The 17,240-nt window shown below is 41.4% G+C and overlaps 1 protein-coding gene across 1 annotated transcript in view; it reads right to left on the reverse strand.

The window, feature by feature from the left end:
- The window catches only part of ZBTB10 (zinc finger and BTB domain containing 10), a 34,263-nt gene extending 25,653 nt beyond the window's left edge, over positions 1 to 8,610 (reverse strand). Inside the window, exon 1 of the mRNA XM_004427170.3 lies at positions 7,588 to 8,610. Coding sequence (XP_004427227.2) covers positions 7,588 to 8,544 — 957 coding nt within the window. The 5' untranslated portion in view covers positions 8,545 to 8,610. The remainder of the gene's footprint in view (positions 1 to 7,587) is intronic.
- Positions 8,611 to 17,240: the final 8,630 nt, after the last annotated feature.

A 17,240-nucleotide genomic window follows, 5' to 3' on the forward strand; every position in this document is an offset into this window, starting at 1 on the left:
CTCCACCACACCAAAATGTCCCACGCTCTAAATTAGCTATTTTATCCTCCTACCAAAACATCCAGTCCTCAGCAAAAACTGGTAATAGCCAAGGTTGGAGTAAAATAATGAAAACAAATAATTCATGAGTAAGTCCCACATTTTTGCTTTTGTCGGGTGGAGGAAAGAAGTGAGGTAAAAAAGATGTTTTAACCTTAGATCTTGTATATTAACTGTATGTTGTGAAATTTCAAACCATTTAGCAAAGGGGAATGAAAATATTTAGGACTTGTGTGAAGAGATGTAGAACTAAACCAATACTAAAAACGTCTATAATAATTACTGCTACAGTATAATTTTCTATAAAAGCATCATACTGTTTAGTTGATTCCCTTTTACGACACTATACGAATAAGACTTTTTACTAATTTGCTTATGCTCTCTGCTTATGCTCTCTACTCACTACAGAAATTCCCGAACTTGAACTAGGAATCTTTCCGAGGCAGGCCTGAAACTAAGCTTTGCTCATGCGTGCCGTCCCTGCCCAGCGAAGCTCACTTGGTTCAAAGTTCCAACAGGTACTGCTCTAACAGTACAAACGGAAAAAGCAAAAATTGTAAGCACTGATCAAAATTTGGCAGCACATCATGAAGTGTTTGTGGAAGCAGTGAATTAGCATTCACAAGTCAAGAACTGCCTTAAGTTTATACATCAAGCAGTTCAAAACACTTTAAGGAGGTGGCCATGTCTAACTGTAGTAAGTCATTTTAGGCTATGGTCACTTTGTTCTGAATTTTCTGGGCCAGCCCCAATTTCTGAAATTCTTTGCCATTATCAGACCAAATGTCCTAATTTTTAAAAATAACTCAGACAAAAGCCTATCCACCAAAATACCTGCCCATTCTATTTTAACACAAACTATACAAATCAAACACAACTATTCAACCACTGTTTTTTCTCATTACTACTGTACAAGAACAGTAATGTTCCCTGCTTTTACAAGCAACACCAGCAATTTCTTTTTCACTACTGATTAGAGCACCACGCCATGTTTCTGTAGCAACTATTAAATATACCCTTCACAATGAAAGGTTTACAAGTCAAGAGTATATATACTCTCCAAGGGGAGTATTATTTGAGGATTTGGGTAAAACAGAGCTAAATAAGCACACAGAACTAAAATAAATTGCCAATATTATTTGCTGAACCAAATAAATCAAGAAATTGTTAGTTCCGAAGACAAATCTTAGAGTAGGTCCCAAAAAACTCAAGTCATTTCTGTCTTTTTGGTTTCTTATCTTTCCATGTCCACTCTTAGTATATTGATAATATGAGATTATCACCGATAAGTAAAAATATACTGATGAAAAGGTTTAACTATTTCCAGAACTGGTCCTTTCAGATGTTGGGAAACTTTTTCTATTCCCTTTCCCAAAAAGGAAAACACAACTTAGCCCAGACATTAGTCTAAACTGGCTAACCAGGAGATTTTAAGGAAATGGACATTCAGACTTCTAAAATCAGACAGTTTGTTACACTGGGGATTCTATAAATACAAAAAGTCCTCAATTTTTTTATTTGTGAAGATGCCCATAAGTAAAATTGCAATTGGAGATCTAAGAATTAACTCTTCCAAAATTAAGAGAATATGGAAAGGTGTCTATTTAGTTAAAATCCTCATAACACATTATCTTCAAATTTATTTCCAGAGAGGCTAAAAATAGTAAATATTTTACTCATGAGGAAAAAGCTACTAAAGCTTGAAAAATCCTGACTTTACTTGTTTATGTAACAAGCATTAAATGAATGCCTACCTTAAACAGGTTCTACACTGGGGACCCAAAATGAGTAAGTATAGTTCCCAACTTGAAGGTACCCTACTGGGCAGGACTCTTAAGGTACTGAAAAGTATACAACTGTGGAACAACAGCAGAGAGCAGGTGTATCTAATCCAGTTTTTTGGAGGTGGGGGAAATGCTTTTTGGAAGAAAGATCTGAACAAAGCCTTAAAGGATGCAAGAGTGGGATGGGAGGATGAGCATTCTAAGCACATAAGACAGCATGAGAAAAAGAGCCAAGATGGTCTATAGCAGCCTCACAATTTCAGATTTATGAAAGAACTTCAAGCTGATCCAAAAAAACCTCAAGAAATGCAAATATGCACTTATGAATATTTTTGGAGGTAAGTGTCTACAGCTTTCATCAGATAATCAAAAGAGACTGGAACTCCCCACAAGTTTAAGAACCACTGTTATAGGTGCCTTACAGAGCTTTAGGAGCACAGTGATCTGACTGGATTAGCAGATATAAAATGACTGTGGCAAAGTGGAGGGTTAATATCAAGGAACTAAGACTAGAGGTACTGTGACATGGGGAAGCTACTGTTAACAGTGCAACATACTTGCCAGAAACAAGGCCCCTAACTAGGGAGGAGGGACAATGTTAATGGGAGGAAGAGGAGGTGAGGCAGAGCCTGAAAACATATTTGGAAGGTAAGAATCAGCAGGATCTGAGGGATTAACTACATGGGGAGGGGGAATCACAGAGTCTTCAGCATTCTAGCTTAGGGAGCTAGGTAACGCCACCAACTCGTAGAGAATCCAAAACCACAACCCAGTCTCCCCACACTTCTGAGGGGAGAATGGGAGAGAGAACTTCAGTTGCAAACAGTGAGCTCATCTGTGGTCAATCCATAAAGGATAAGAAAATATATTTAACTAAAAATCAACAAGTAATTAGTATTTACTTCCCTACCTAGAATTATAGTTCTCTTTTGATAAAGGGATTAGCAGGAAAAGAGACATTTCCAACACAAATATCAAAGTGTAAACTGAAAGCATTAAAAATATAAAAATCTTTACTACTTTTGTTGCAGCAACCCACTGGAACAGTATATTGAAAGAACAAAACATCAATTTCTACTTCCAAATCCAAATTTTAGAGAAAAAGCAAATTCAATTTCTAGAATGAGGACAAACAAGGCCACAGCAAACGTGATGCCCAATAGATGCCTGCTAGTGGTACCAACACTCTAACAGCCAGGAGAGAAAGACAGAAGGTCTCCTTCACAATACTCTGATAACCTCTATGATCTCCTAAAGTAATGGCATCTTCTCTTGCAGTTTGAGTACTATCCCCAGAAATTCTAAATCTATAGGTCTGGGGTGGAAATCTTCAGGTGACTATAAAATCCAGCCAACTTTGGATACTGAAGATATGCTTTATTACCAGCTCTCTCCTCAAAACCCACACACACTACACAGGTGCTTCTAAACAGCAACATATACACGTTTCATCATAATTTTCCTTTCTTTAAAACTGCTAAATAGTTTGCCCATTTGTTAACAAAATAAAATACATCCAATTTTAGCGTGACAAGAGATATTCCATAACCTGGAGTCTGTCTAAGAGATATTCCATAACCTGGAGTCTACCTATTCAAACTTGATTTTTCATCCTGCTCAGCAACCAAATTATCCACTTCTCGGACAAATCAAGACATCAATTTCCATTTTGCTCGTGTTGCTTCCAAATGCAGTGCCTGGAATGCCCTCCCCTCCTTGTTCAACACCTATTGTCATTTAACACAATTAAGTTCAGGAGCCAATTCTACAAGCTTCTCCTAACCTTCACAAGCAGAACTGATGACTTCTTTCCTTTAGTGTCCTCACTATAACCTGAACACACCTCTAACATGGTATCTATCATTTTATTGTCATATCTGTCTCTCGCCACTAGACTACAAGTTCCTTGAGGGCAGAGAAAATTTCTTACTTATATGTTTATCTCCAGTGCCTTGCATCTGCTTAGTAAGTAAATTAAAGGGGCACAAAGAAGCCAATCTTAGATACACTATAAGGTATAGTCAAAGACACACTACTAAAAAGTTGAAAAACACAAGGGAATGAACCCGTTCTTACTGAATCGAACACAATCAATGTTAGAACCTATACAGTTAGACAAAATGGTTTTTAATGGGCCATAGGCTCATCTTTAATATCTATTTCTCCTTCTTAGTGGAAGGTTTTTCAGACTTTCTTCCTCAATTGTTAAAAACAAACAAACCTTTGAGCCTTATTTTTGCCAAATGCAAAGAGGGCTGGTACATCTGTCCCACCTTTGCTTTAGCCGCTGACCTCAACATACTCCAATTTGTAATTTCAATCAGATCACTGATCTGAATTCAGCTGTCTACTTTCTGGGAAGTAGATAACTAAATCTATAACAATAACACATTTAAGTGCTTGTTTTAGGCTTAGTAAACTGCAAAGAGTTGACAGAATGTGTGATTTAGGCTACAAAAATTTCACAATTGGGTAGAAAGTGATCTAAACCAAGATACACTGGTAATCACTATTATTAAAGCAATTTTAAAGTCCTTTGAGCCAAACGGTCAAATCCTGTATGAGCTAATCACTGAACTTGACTCTATGAAGATACAGTCAGTTGTCACTCAAAATAAAAACTATTTGTTGTCCTGCACATCCTTATACTCACATCCTTATAAAGAATACAGGGATTTCTCTGAAATAGAAGGCTCAGAACAGATTCCGAAAGCATATTTAGACTCTCCCATGAGCACTCCTTAACAACCAACATCCGATTAACAGAAAAATATCAAACTTTTTAAGTATCCGCTACAATTTTTTGGTTACCTCCATGGAATTAATGAAAAAGGACTTTTCTTACAGAAAGTCCAAGAAAGAAAAGTAACTCTTAGTGACATACTAAGATCTGGCCCAACTCCTCTCAAACAAGCCTCCTTGAAATTTAAAAAAAAAAAGGGTATGTGAGGCAAATAGAATGAACTGCCCCCGGGCTCAAACTGAATTCTTGCCTGCAGAACTTCAGGACTCTCATTTCAATACTTTTAAGGCAGGAGAAAACTAATGCAAGATATTCTTCATGAAGCTGAGAAAAATTGCATGCATGATGAGAAAGTCTCAGGATGTTCAAAGAACTGGATGGCTAAAGCCTCTGAAGGTACGAAAAAGGAGAACTGGATCACTCTCTAGAATCAAGAGTGATTCCATGAGGTAAAGTGGCTCCCAAACTGACAGAACTGCTAACACTGAGACATGAAGTACCAGGCCACACACACACAATCTTCTCATAGGACAGTTATCTGCGATGAAAATGGGTAACGATCACAATAATGATTATTGTTTACTAAGTGATTAGGTGCTGGCATATATACTTTGCATACATGAGGAAGCTAGACGTTAACTCATTTATTTGCCTGCCAAGAAAGTAGAGGATTAGGACTCAGGTCCTCCTAACCTTAAGCCCAAGAAGGCTCTTACAGACTGTGTTATACTGCCTCCTACAGGTATCAAAGGCTACAGGGCAGTGGAAAAAAAAGATTGAACCCTGCCCAAAGGAAGAAATAAGTCAGTTGAAACTGTCACTCATACTAACAAGACAAAGAGATTATGTAGGTGGTACCAGGGGTCAACAGCAAAGTAACACCCCAAACTAAGGTTAGTTAGAATGAAAATAGAGAAATGATTAGGATCAGTTCAGAGTGGAAACATCCAAAATCCAATCAAGGGAACCAATACATAGCCTTAGACAAACATGCCTTACTAAAGTATACTGTCTTCAGTCTAATGAAGGAATGTCCTAAGAGAAAGATGGTCTGCAGATTGTATCTATAGAAAGGGAGTTTCAAAGAGACAAAGGGGAAGGGAGGGATAATTCAGAGATCAAGTTGAGAAAAGGTTTTACCTAGGAATGAATTTCCTGATCCAGATATATACCTAGGGGAGAAGGATGCTAAGTCTATTATAAGGTTATCCAACTAATTCCCCTTCCTCTGATTTCAGGTTCACTAAGCAGCTAATTATAATTTGCATTCCCATTCAGATTTGCCTACAGGGAGAGAAGATGCTGATATGAGGAGTAAACTGGTCCACCGTACAACAAGAAAATTCATTCTGTGTTTCTAAAATTTTCTAAATAACCAACCTACCATTATTTAGAAAAGTACACTTTCATTTTCACAAGTCCCCCACCTCCATCATCTTACTAAATAACTTCAAGAATACATTACTTAACCCTTTAGAGCCTCAGACTCCTCTTCCGTAAAATGGGAACTTACTTTGCAGAGTAAGGTAAAGGTGTGTTTGGCATATGGAAGACAAGGAAATGTTAGTTCTATTTCTGTTAGTTCTATTTCACTCCACTGCCCAAACTCACAAAGCTAGTAATTGCAGAAAGCTGAGATCTGAACCCAGATTTACTCCAAAACCCATTCTTTTTCCATTACAACATTCCTCATAGGCTCTCGTCTCAGTTGTCACTAACGACTCTAAGACTTAGGACAATTTACTTAACCTTTCTAGGCCTTATATTTTTAAGTGACCTTCCTTCTAGTGCTTAGGCAACTAAAATTTGTGCAAAACCTATTGCCACTGTCCACTGGGAAAAATAACCCTATGCTTTAAAGCCTTAACTTCTGAGAAACATCTGTGCTACGGACTTACTGGATAGTGCCTAATTAACTCCAGTATAAGAGTTCGGAACAGCAAGATCACTCCAATAAAAACACAGAGGAACTAATATCTGAAAGATGACTCTCTAAAACCAATGACTGGCTACCAATACAAAAGAATGAATTCCATCCACCACCACAGATTGTCTAAAAGTCTTAAAAGGAGGACTGATCAACATCTGTTTGACTTGAAAAGGGATTATCGAAATGCTAAGACTACTATCTTTAGACTGGAAATATTAAAGTACTAAGAATTAAAATATGGCTTACTTGTTTTGTAACTTACAATTTCAAGGAGTTTGGTAAATATATTCCCTACCAGTCTAAATCAACTACTTGATACAAATAACCTCGTATTAAACATTTCTAATATGCTAAATTTAATGTAAACTGCATTTATAAGAAACTTTTCGAAAAGAGGGATTATAGAAAATCTCAGCACAGAAATCTGGGTAGAAGGAAACAAGTAAAAACTACAATTTACCAAAGGCACGCCTTTGGTAAGAAAGTTCAACGGAGATGAATTTAGTAAAATTATTCACAAGAAAAAGGAGTGTTATCCAAATAGCTTCCTCTATATTTACATACTACTCTCATATTTCACATTATCCTGACCTGATGATAGAATTTTCTCGGTTGGATGTTTTCCTGAAAAGGGTAGCGTCAAACCTTAAGGAAATTGTTTAATTCATTCTTCAAAGATGTGCCAGATTTTACTTCCACCAGCACGCTAAAAGACTACGAACATAAGGCAGCTTTTCTAAAATCACAGCAAATAAAATTCTCGACCGCAAAATCAACCTTTTAGGGTTAAAACCTTCAACCTCGCTTTATTAAACTTTCCTTTTGATTTAATCTGATGGGCCAAGAAATCTGAGTCATAAAAACATAAGCCAAATTCAGCGCTGCGATTAGAAAATTGCCATTCCACCCCCCTCCCCGCCCCCAACGCTGATAACTTTCGAAAACTTGTTCCCAGCCTCTCCAAACCCCCACGCGGAAGATCCCTGCACCTCTCTCCCAACGGGAACGATGCCTTCACCCAGGAAAAGTGGTTTTAAGGGGACAAATCTTGCCCTAAAAGGTCTGAAAAGTGGGAGCAGGAGCTACCGTACCTGGGCGTTGGCTTCGTGCAGTTTGTGCTCGGTGGAGACGTGGTGCCTCAGCAGAAGGGTTTTCTTGTAGTTGCGGGTGCCTCGCGAAAGCTCGTCGTGCCCCACCTGGGGCGGGTCCCCGCTGGCCCCGTCCTCGGGGGGCTTCTGGCACCAGCCACACGACATAAGGCCAGTCTCCTTGGAATACCGCAGCCAGGGAAAATCTTTGAGCCAGGAGGTCTGGAAGGAGCACTGGAGCTTCTGCATCAGGGACTTGGGGCGCGCGAGCGGGAAGTGCTGGACAGTCTCGCCCTCGCCCGCGCCCGCAGCGCTGCCCTCCGCGTCGTCCCCGCCATCGCCGCCCGACCGCCTGCTGCTGCTGCAGCTGCCGCCTTCCGCCCCGCTGCCGTCGCCCAGGCTCGCCCCCTCCTCCTCGTCCTCGCTGCTGTCGCTCAGGGACGCGCCGTCCGGCACCGGCTCCTTCCCCTCCAGCGCGTCCAGCTCCAGCTCCACGGCCGCCGGCCCGCGCCCATTGAAATGCCTCAGGGGCCACGCCGAGGGCTCGGGGCGCCCGCGGCTGCTGCCATTGTTGCCGAGCCCCCCGCCGCCGCGGAAGGCCAGAGTCCGACGGTTCCTCTCGGCGAGCAGGGGGCCCCCCGCGCCGCCGCCGCCCAGCGAGCTGGGGCCCCCCGCGTCGGCGGGCAGCAGCAGCTCCTTGGCGTCCTCGGCGGCCGGCGCGGCGGCGGCGGCGGCCTCCAGGTCCCGCGGCTCCAGGCCCTCCAATTCCGCTTCCTCGTCGGCCCCCCGCGCACTGGGCTGCGGAGGCGCGGGCGGCGGGGGCTGTCTCGGCTGCGGCTGCGGAGGCCAAGCCGAGGCCTCCCCGCCGGCGTTATTGTTCGCGGACCCGCCGCCGCCGCCGGTGACCAACCCGCCTCCTCGGAACGCCAGCGTCCTGCGGTTCATCTCACTGAACGACATGGCGCGCGCCGCCGCCGCCGCCGCCCGGCGCCCCGCTCGCGCCCGGCCCCGGGCCGCGTCCCGCGCGCTCCCCGCCGCGGCGCCCCCGCCCCGCGCCGGCGCTCCGCTCTCGCGGGGCCCGGCCTCGCCCTCCCGCCCGGCCGCCCGGCCCGCGCTCGCCCCGGGGCCGCCTCACGCGTCCGCCGCCGCCCGCCGGGCCGCCGCCTCCGGGCGCCTCCGCGTCCTCCGCCCCCGCCCCGCGGCGCTCCGGGCAGCGTCCCGCGCGGAGAGGGGGGCGGGCGGCGGGGAGGCGAGCGGCGAGCCGGGCCGCGCGGGGCCTCCGAAGTTGAGCGGCGGAGTGCGGGGCCCCGGGCTGCCCCGCTGGAACGCCGCGCGCGCACACCGACCCTCCGACAGATATCCCTCCTCCGGCGCGCCGGCGAGTCCCGACGCCGCCTCCGGCTCCCGAGGCGCCGCGGCCGAGAGGCACGTTACACGGCCGCGCTCCGCCACATAACGAGCCGACAATAAAGCCGGCGGAGCGTTTCCGTCCGACCAGGCCCTGGCGGAGGTCGAATGGCAAATGAACAACGGACCGTGCGCCCACAATGCACCGGGGTAGCAGTAACCGCTGGAGGGGGAAAGGGTGGGGGCCGGGCGGGGGGGGGGGGGCGGGGCCGGGGCTGGGCCGGGGTGGGGTGGGGGCGCCAGGGGACCGGGAAAGGGGCCGGGCCGCGCCGCCGGCCCGGGGGCGGGGGTGCGGCCGCGGGGAAGGAAGTGGGCCGCGGGGCGGGGGACAAAGGCCGGCGCAGGCCGGGGGTCCCGGGGAGGGGCGGGCGTGCGCGGCGCGGCCGGGCTCGCGGAGGACGAGCAGCTGGCGAGTGTCAGGGCCGGCCGCCTCCCCGCCGCCCGCGCGCACCTCCCCGCGCCCGGGGCGCACATCGCCCTGCCCGCGCCACGAGTTCACCTGGGGCTCGGGGGTGACCGTGCCGCCGGCGCGCGCGCTCCGGCCGCGTCTGGTGCTGGGCGTGGGTGGCGGTGCCCGGGGCAGGGAACTTAGGGCGTCCCCTCACAAAGACGGGGCCAGGCGGTGCCTGGGGCGCGAGGAGCTGGCGGCCAGGGACACCTCCTCGGCCGGGGCATTGTGTGCGCCGGGCCGCACCTCGGGCCCCGGGCGGTAATCGTTTGGCAGAGAACGCACCGCCCCGAGTGTCTTATTGCTGTGATGAAATGGAAATTTAAATAAAAGGTCGAACACGTGCGTTCACTGGGAAGTATTGACATGGGTGTTACATCACCAGCAGCCAATCAGATAAGCGCAGTCGTGTTTATACTTCTACAACCACCTTGTGAGTATTACAGTATGTCATAACGTTATAAATATTAGGGTTTTCCCCAGGAGCGGGGCGGAGTCTGCTGATACCGACGTGGTGTGCGACTCCGAAGACGGTGTGTTCAGAGGCAAGAATCAGTTTTTAAGATTTGTTTTTTGCTAACCGTGTACGTTGCAGATGGAATTTAGAATGATGAGAAGAACAAATTAAGATGGCAATGAAACTCTTACCATCATCGTCTTGGTCGAGTTTTTCAGAAAAAGGTGTTGCAACTTAGAGCCCTTACGCTCCTTATTTTTAACATTTCAAGACGCTAATGCAGAAATAGAAGTATAATGATGTACACCTGAAATTGATGCAATGTTAATAAACCAATGTTACTGCAATAAACAAAAAATTAAAAAATAAATCAATAAAATTTCAAGACGCTAAATTTAGCAAATTCTAAAGTGTTCAGATTCATTTTACTGTTTTAAAATGTGGAATCTTAAATTATTTTTATTTAAACCTATTTCAGGTAAGAAAGATGTTCTCAAACTAAGAAGGGTCTTGTTACTCTTAAGAAATATGTTGAACATCTCATCACAAGCTAATATAAAATATGTTCAAGATAATTATTGAGTGGAAAAAAAGGATATTTATATGGCAGGATACATTTTTTCATGAATACAAGGATATGCATAGAAAAATGAGAAATACACATGAACTCTTTACAGTTAGAGATTATCTAGTGTTAGAGGCTTTAACCTATGTTATGGAAAGTTATATATTATGTTTTGTAAAGAGGATGTATTACAATTTTTAGGCCCTCTAGTTTTATGATTCTGTTCTCTTCAGGAATTTCTATTTTTAAAATAACAATATTTAAAGCTTTGAATATATAATATGGAATATGGTAGGTTTTTCAAGATTAACTTTAAAAAACAGATTTCCCCAGACATATTATAAAATGCCATTTGTCTTAATTATTTTTAAATGGACTAAATACATACATGCACATCCAGACTCGCATATACTATTGATTGTATAGATTCATTGAAAGCAACTTTCACTTAATTAAATGTAATTTTTGTATCTGTGTAAATAAGCAGTGTTGTATATCAAACAAGAAACATTAGTTCTACCTCATAGATGAAATGTAATTTTAATGTAAAAAATGATGCTACTAACCTGCCACAAAAAGATTTTGGCTGTGAGTTATTTTTCCAGTAATAATCATATTTTCACCTGGCCACCAGTGAGCAACAGCTTGAAATTCGGATATAGGTCCTCAGATTGGTACAGTTGGTGGGTTTTTTAAAAATTTTGTCCTGCTTTGTTTTAGTTGTTGGCAAGTTTAGGACTGCAGAATCTCTGACGTTGTCCTAGTTTTTACCTTGGAGAAGTGAGAGGATTCTGCCTGCTTGGCTGTATATAATATGTGCTTCCATGTGATATATGGAAGAATGTTATAATAATACTGTGCTTTATCCTTAATGCATTTTTAAAATTCCAGGCACTTTGCAAATAAATACATTATTTATTATATTTTAACCACCACTGCTTCCCCCGTAAAAGAAGGTAAGAGTTAACTGAAGTTAATTGCTTATCTAGGCTTAAAGTGATGGGAAGTGAAAAGGGACTTCAGAATTTTTATTTCAACTTTAAATGCTGTTTTCATTCCAAAACTGTTAAATTCATATCTTTGTTTCTTTTTGTCTCATATGCCTAGTAAGTACATAATAGGCACTGTATAAGTTTATGCCAGTATTATTATTTTTGCTTTCTGGGAACGTCAGAATCACCAAAACTGTTTGAATCCATAATGGTGTTAATTGTGTCAGGAGTGTATTTTTCTCAGACATCTATCTTAATATAAGTACAATATATACAAAATATAAGTACAATAAATACAAAATATAAGTATTTTGTTAGATGCACATTGTCTTCTCTCTGGAATTATGTTTAAACGTGGACTAATTAGGAATGAATGACAGAGTCAAGTGGTACGAATGAATGACGTAGACTCTAGGACCACTGAACTCCTAACAGCCAAACAGTGTGAGTGTGGGGTATACGTATGTGTGTGTGTATGTATTTATATTTTTATCATTTTATGTGTATAAAGGTATATTCAGTTGTCTTCCTCTAGACCCTGAAGGGAGATTGAATCAGAAACAAAGTTCAAGAGGATAGTATTCACAAATGTCTCAGAATACCCTGTACAAGGGAACTTTGAGTAACAGAAGGGGATCTCCTATTCTGTAAATGGAGTTTTTAAGAATTCCCCCACCCCTTCCAGTCTCCTACCAGCGAGGATGGATCTGTTCTCCTCTCTAGCCCCTATATTTACTGTTGGGGTTCTACCATATTTAAGGGGATTCCCCTTTATACTTACCAGGGGAACCCCTCAAGAATGGGGCATCCCCAACCAGTCTGTCCCCTAATTTCACTTTAGGCTATGTAAAACCATTGCAGGTTACCTTGATCTTCTCCCGCTATGACTTGGTGATGAGGCTGAGCTCCTATACCTGGTTCAGCTGATCTTCAATGGCTGAACCTAAGTGTTCTTTACTGCCTTGAGAGGCCCTTTGCCTCTGTGAGAGCTTTGCCTCTTTAGGTTCTGGGGACAGTGGCCTGTGATTCTGTTTGTAGAACTGACGTGTCATCCACCAGAATGAAGTACCTGAGAATAGAGACTGTATTATTCACTCTTATACTCTCCTACCCCAACCCCACCCTGGCACATAGTAGGCAATTAGTAAATTATTCAAATTGTTGAATAATTTAACTTCCCTTGCCGTCTCTTTTGGTAGGCAACATTTTCTTCTGTTCTTGTTTTTTCTGTAGCTAAGTAAAAAAATATTCTTTTTAAAGATATTGAGCTAATATTTCCATTGCATTTACGTTAAAAGCAACAATAATCATATATACATACCATGGAATGTTATTCAGCCCTAAAAAAGAAGGAAATCCTGCCATTTGCAACACCGTGGATGAATGTAGAAGACGTTATGAGAAGTAACATAAGCCAGACACAAAAGGGAAAATACTCTATGGTACCCCTTATATGAGGAATCTAGTCAAATTCGTAGAAGCAGAAAGTAGAATCGTGGTTGCCAGGGGTTGGGGGGAGAGGGAAAGGAGAAGTAATAGTCAAGGGTACGAAGTTTCAGTTAGACAAGATGAATAGTCTTAGAGATCTACTGTACAGTGTGGTGCCTATAGTTAACAATACTGTATTGTATACTTAAAATTTTGCTAAGAGGGTAGATCTTAAGTGTCCTTATAAAAAAATAATAAAGTGGGCAGTAGGAAGCTTTTGAAGGTGATGGATGTGTTTATGGCACAGATTGTGCTGATGGTTTCACGGGTTTATACTTATTTCCAAAGTCATCAAGTTATATACATTAAATATATACAGCTTTTTGTGTCAATCATACCTCAATAAAAGAGTTTAAGGAAAAAAAAGCCATGATAATCATATAGTTATAAAATTATGTTATTAGTGCCATTTTCTTTGTAGCTTACAGTGAATTACAGACGGTTTACACAGCCTCCTTGTGAGTTAAATCAGGGTAAGGAGTATTATCCTCATTTAACAAATGGAAAGCCAAGTACAGAAAGGTTAACCAATTTGTTCAAAGTTTATAAGGTTGCAGACAACAGTAATACCCTCTAGCCTAAGGCACCCTTAGCTACTAAAACACACATGAGACACTTAACAATGTTATATCTGCATAATTATAGGCTACACTAAATTTTAAACTTTTTTTTTATTGTTCAAATGTGCTCTTGGAGAAAAGAAAAAGAAAAAAGATCACCCATTATTTTCAATACCCAGAACTAATCACTATGGTGTAAATACAGTTGTCTTTTTCTGTGCCTAGCTAAAATTGTTTTCTAGTGTTTATGAATTAGATCTTAGCATATTTGTACTTTTAGTATTAGTATGTTTTAATATGATTAAATGTTTTTAAGTACCATTTTAATGGCTATGGATATCCGATAGTTGATTTAACCTGTCTTCCATTGTTGAACTTTTCATTGTTTATAGTGTTTTTTTTTGCCGTTATAAACAATTGTTTAGTGAATATCCCTGAAACTAAACTAAACTAAACTTATTTCTTTAAGATAAATTCTAAAAGGGGAATTTCTGGCAAAGGGAATGGACATTTTAATAAAGTCTCATTAGTGTCACATGACTACCCTTCAGAAACACTCTCAAAAGTGTAAAAAGTGCCAAAAGAAAATACTATTAGGGAGGTATTTTTATAATATTGGGGAGTGAAAGACCTAGTTTTAAGTAGAACACAAAAGCCAGAAACCTTAAAGGAGAAGATTAACAGAATTGACTATATAAATTATAAAACCTTTGTTTTTCAAAAACATAATAAACAAGGGTTTTTAAAAGTAAACTAAGAAAAAGAAATCTGGGATATATATGACAGACAAAAGCTTAATATCATTGATCATTAATATCATTAATAATTTCATCACAGAAGACTCAATCTATAAGACAAACACATATCTAGTAGAAGAAGAAAATATGCAAAGTACATGTATCAGAAAATCACATAAGAAATAACAGTAAACATATGAAAAGAAGTGCAGACTTGGCCAATAATCAGAGAAGTATGCATAAAAACACCAGTGGGTAAGTAATTTTTTAACCCATCAGAGGTATAGGAAAATGAATATAGTTGGGAATGTAGATAGGAATAACTTTTCTGGAAGGCTGTTTGGCTATGTGTATCGAAATATAAAATGTGTATATATCTTTATACCCAGCAATTTCAGTTCTAGGAATTTCTCCTTGACAGTTGTTAAGATGTCTGTGCAGGGGTGTTTATTGTAGCACTTTAAAAGCCTAAAAAACTTGGGCTTCGATCAGTGTGGGGTTATTTACATACGTTATGGCACATGTCTGTAATGAATTATTGATAGCTATTAAAAAGGTTGATGTGGTATTATGTAAGTCCAAAGCCACTAGGCATAATTATGTTGCTGAACAAAACAGCCATAGTCCTTAGACCCATACGTAAATTCGTATGTAAATATAAGCGTGGAAAGTAGTTTAAAAGGATGTTCACCAGAATGGGGACAATAATTATCTCAGTAGTAGAATTTCAGTTTCTAGAAAACTTTCTTAATACACCTTCTGTACTGTCTTATATTGAGAATACAATTTATATTGAGTATATAATCCAAAAAAACAATAAAGCTATTTTTATTTTGGGGGGAAAAAGTTTATTTTGATAATCAATGACATGTTTTCCCCCAGGACTTCTGGGAAGGAGTACTATTCATTCTTCCTTTTCTCCACTTATTGTGAACCACTCTTGCCCTGCCCCCCAAAAATAAACACAAAAGATTTAAAAGATAAAAACCAGTGTTTCTTTTCTCAGAAAATTCCAATCCCTTTAAAACATTATGTATTTTTCAAAAGCTTAGGTTGATATGCATATGTCCAGGGAGGCATCTACAGGTATCTCAATAAAGCATACATTCTGGCCCTCCATTCCATTCCATTCCTACTGTGAAGCCAGTAATCTTTTCAAAATGCAAATCTGATCCAATCACCCCACCCACACTTAAAACCCTACAAAGCTTTCAGTTATTTTCTGTTGGTCTACATCTCAAAACACTTTTTAAATGCCTGCAGAGCCCAGCAAGGTCTGGCTGCCTTCCACCGCTCCAGCCTCGTCTCATGCCCGGCTCCCCACTTCCTGCAACACTCTCCTCCAGAAGCTAGCTTCCTCCTGTCCTTCATGTTTGCTTTGATCCCTGTCTGGCCTTTGCACAAGCTGTTCCCTGTCTGTAACTCTCTTCCGTCTCTTCTCCTAATTAACCCACATTCTTCCTTAGATCACTTCCTCAAGGCAGCTTTCTCTGACCACCCACACCCCCAAGATTCAAATATCCTGTTGCAGACTCTCCTAGCATTTTTTAACTCTCCGTCACAGCATTTGTCACAAATGCAGTTTTTAAACGTGTAATTATTTGGTTATTGCATACTCCCCCAGTAAACTGATAGCTCCATGAGGGCAGGGACCTTTTCTGGTTTTGCTCAATATTGTATTTCCAGCATTTAGACAGTAAGGATTTGTTGAATGAATCAATATCAATGAATGTGCAAGTTTGCAAGCACTAGGTGCACACAACCTTGAACTTTCAACAAAAGACTAAAACATAGATCAAAGTTTTACTGCATTCTGTTTACTAGTAGAACAGAGATGTTATGGTGGGTTTTAAGTGATGATGATATTTGCATGTTATACAACGTAAGGCATTCCATAATGTATATGGTTGTAGGAAGATTGTTTTGAAATTCTTTTAAATTAAGGCTAGTGAATAAAAATAATTCCAGTTAAAACTATTAGGTCATTAAAAATACACAGAAATACAAAAACATTGCTTTATCTGTGAAGTTATGCTTCTAATTAAAAATTTTTAAAAATTCCAAATTTAATGATAACTAACCATTTTGTGATTGCAGTTTCTCTGTCGTCTAATAAATCACAAATAGGAGTTAGCTCACTATTCTCAGAGAGATGAAGTAAAAAGTAAAATGCCTCCTTTGTTTATATGAGTTGTACAAAAATAGATTCTTTTTACAATATGAATTTTTATATAGGCTGCGAGGAATGAGAACAATGGAGTAGAGGTAGGGGTTTGATAGTTATTTTTATTGAAGACTGAATTATTAAAACCACATATACATTACTGATTTTTGTAGGAGATCCATCCCAAATATTTAGTTACAGATACTGTTTGGTTCACAGATTTGTATCCCTGATAGGTCGATTAGCTAGGTTCTGTTCAGGCATGACAGATTTCACACTAATCCACCTCTTTCATAAATTTACCAGTGCAAACCAGTTAGCTTCAGAAGCATCGGGTGAGAAAGTATGGAAGGGAGAAAGATGCCAAGGCCTTACATGTACAGTGCTATGAAGAAATACCCTAAAACAAGGCTTTCTACACAACCTGATGCAGTAACTTCATAGGGGGCTTAAATGCCAAATAAGGTAACTCCTTCCCCCCAGTATTTGTAGGTAATGTCAAGGTCAGAAAATGCCATACTTTGAAACTAAAGCTGATGAATCAGTGTATATCATGAGGTCAGTCTTTACAAAAGAAACGCACCATCCCAAAGATGTGATTCGCGTGGCTCTCCCATGTGTTCCAGATTGAGGGTACGTCCTGGGATTGCAATGTAACTGCTTCAAGGAAAACTCGCATACTTGCAAGTCTAGTCCAGGGCTCTTCCAACTGGGGTATGCTTAGCCCTGGAGGTATACAAAGAATTTCCAAGGGATATGTGAGCACATAGCTGGATTGTAACAGAATTAGTTGTCAGGCTTTCAACTTCCATATGCACTCCTTTTCCAAAAAACTGAA

The sequence above is a fragment of the Ceratotherium simum genome, chromosome 31, assembly GCF_057802395.1.
Source record: "Ceratotherium simum simum isolate JZ-2026a chromosome 31, ASM5780239v1, whole genome shotgun sequence".
Classification (NCBI taxonomy): Eukaryota; Metazoa; Chordata; class Mammalia; order Perissodactyla; family Rhinocerotidae; genus Ceratotherium; species Ceratotherium simum.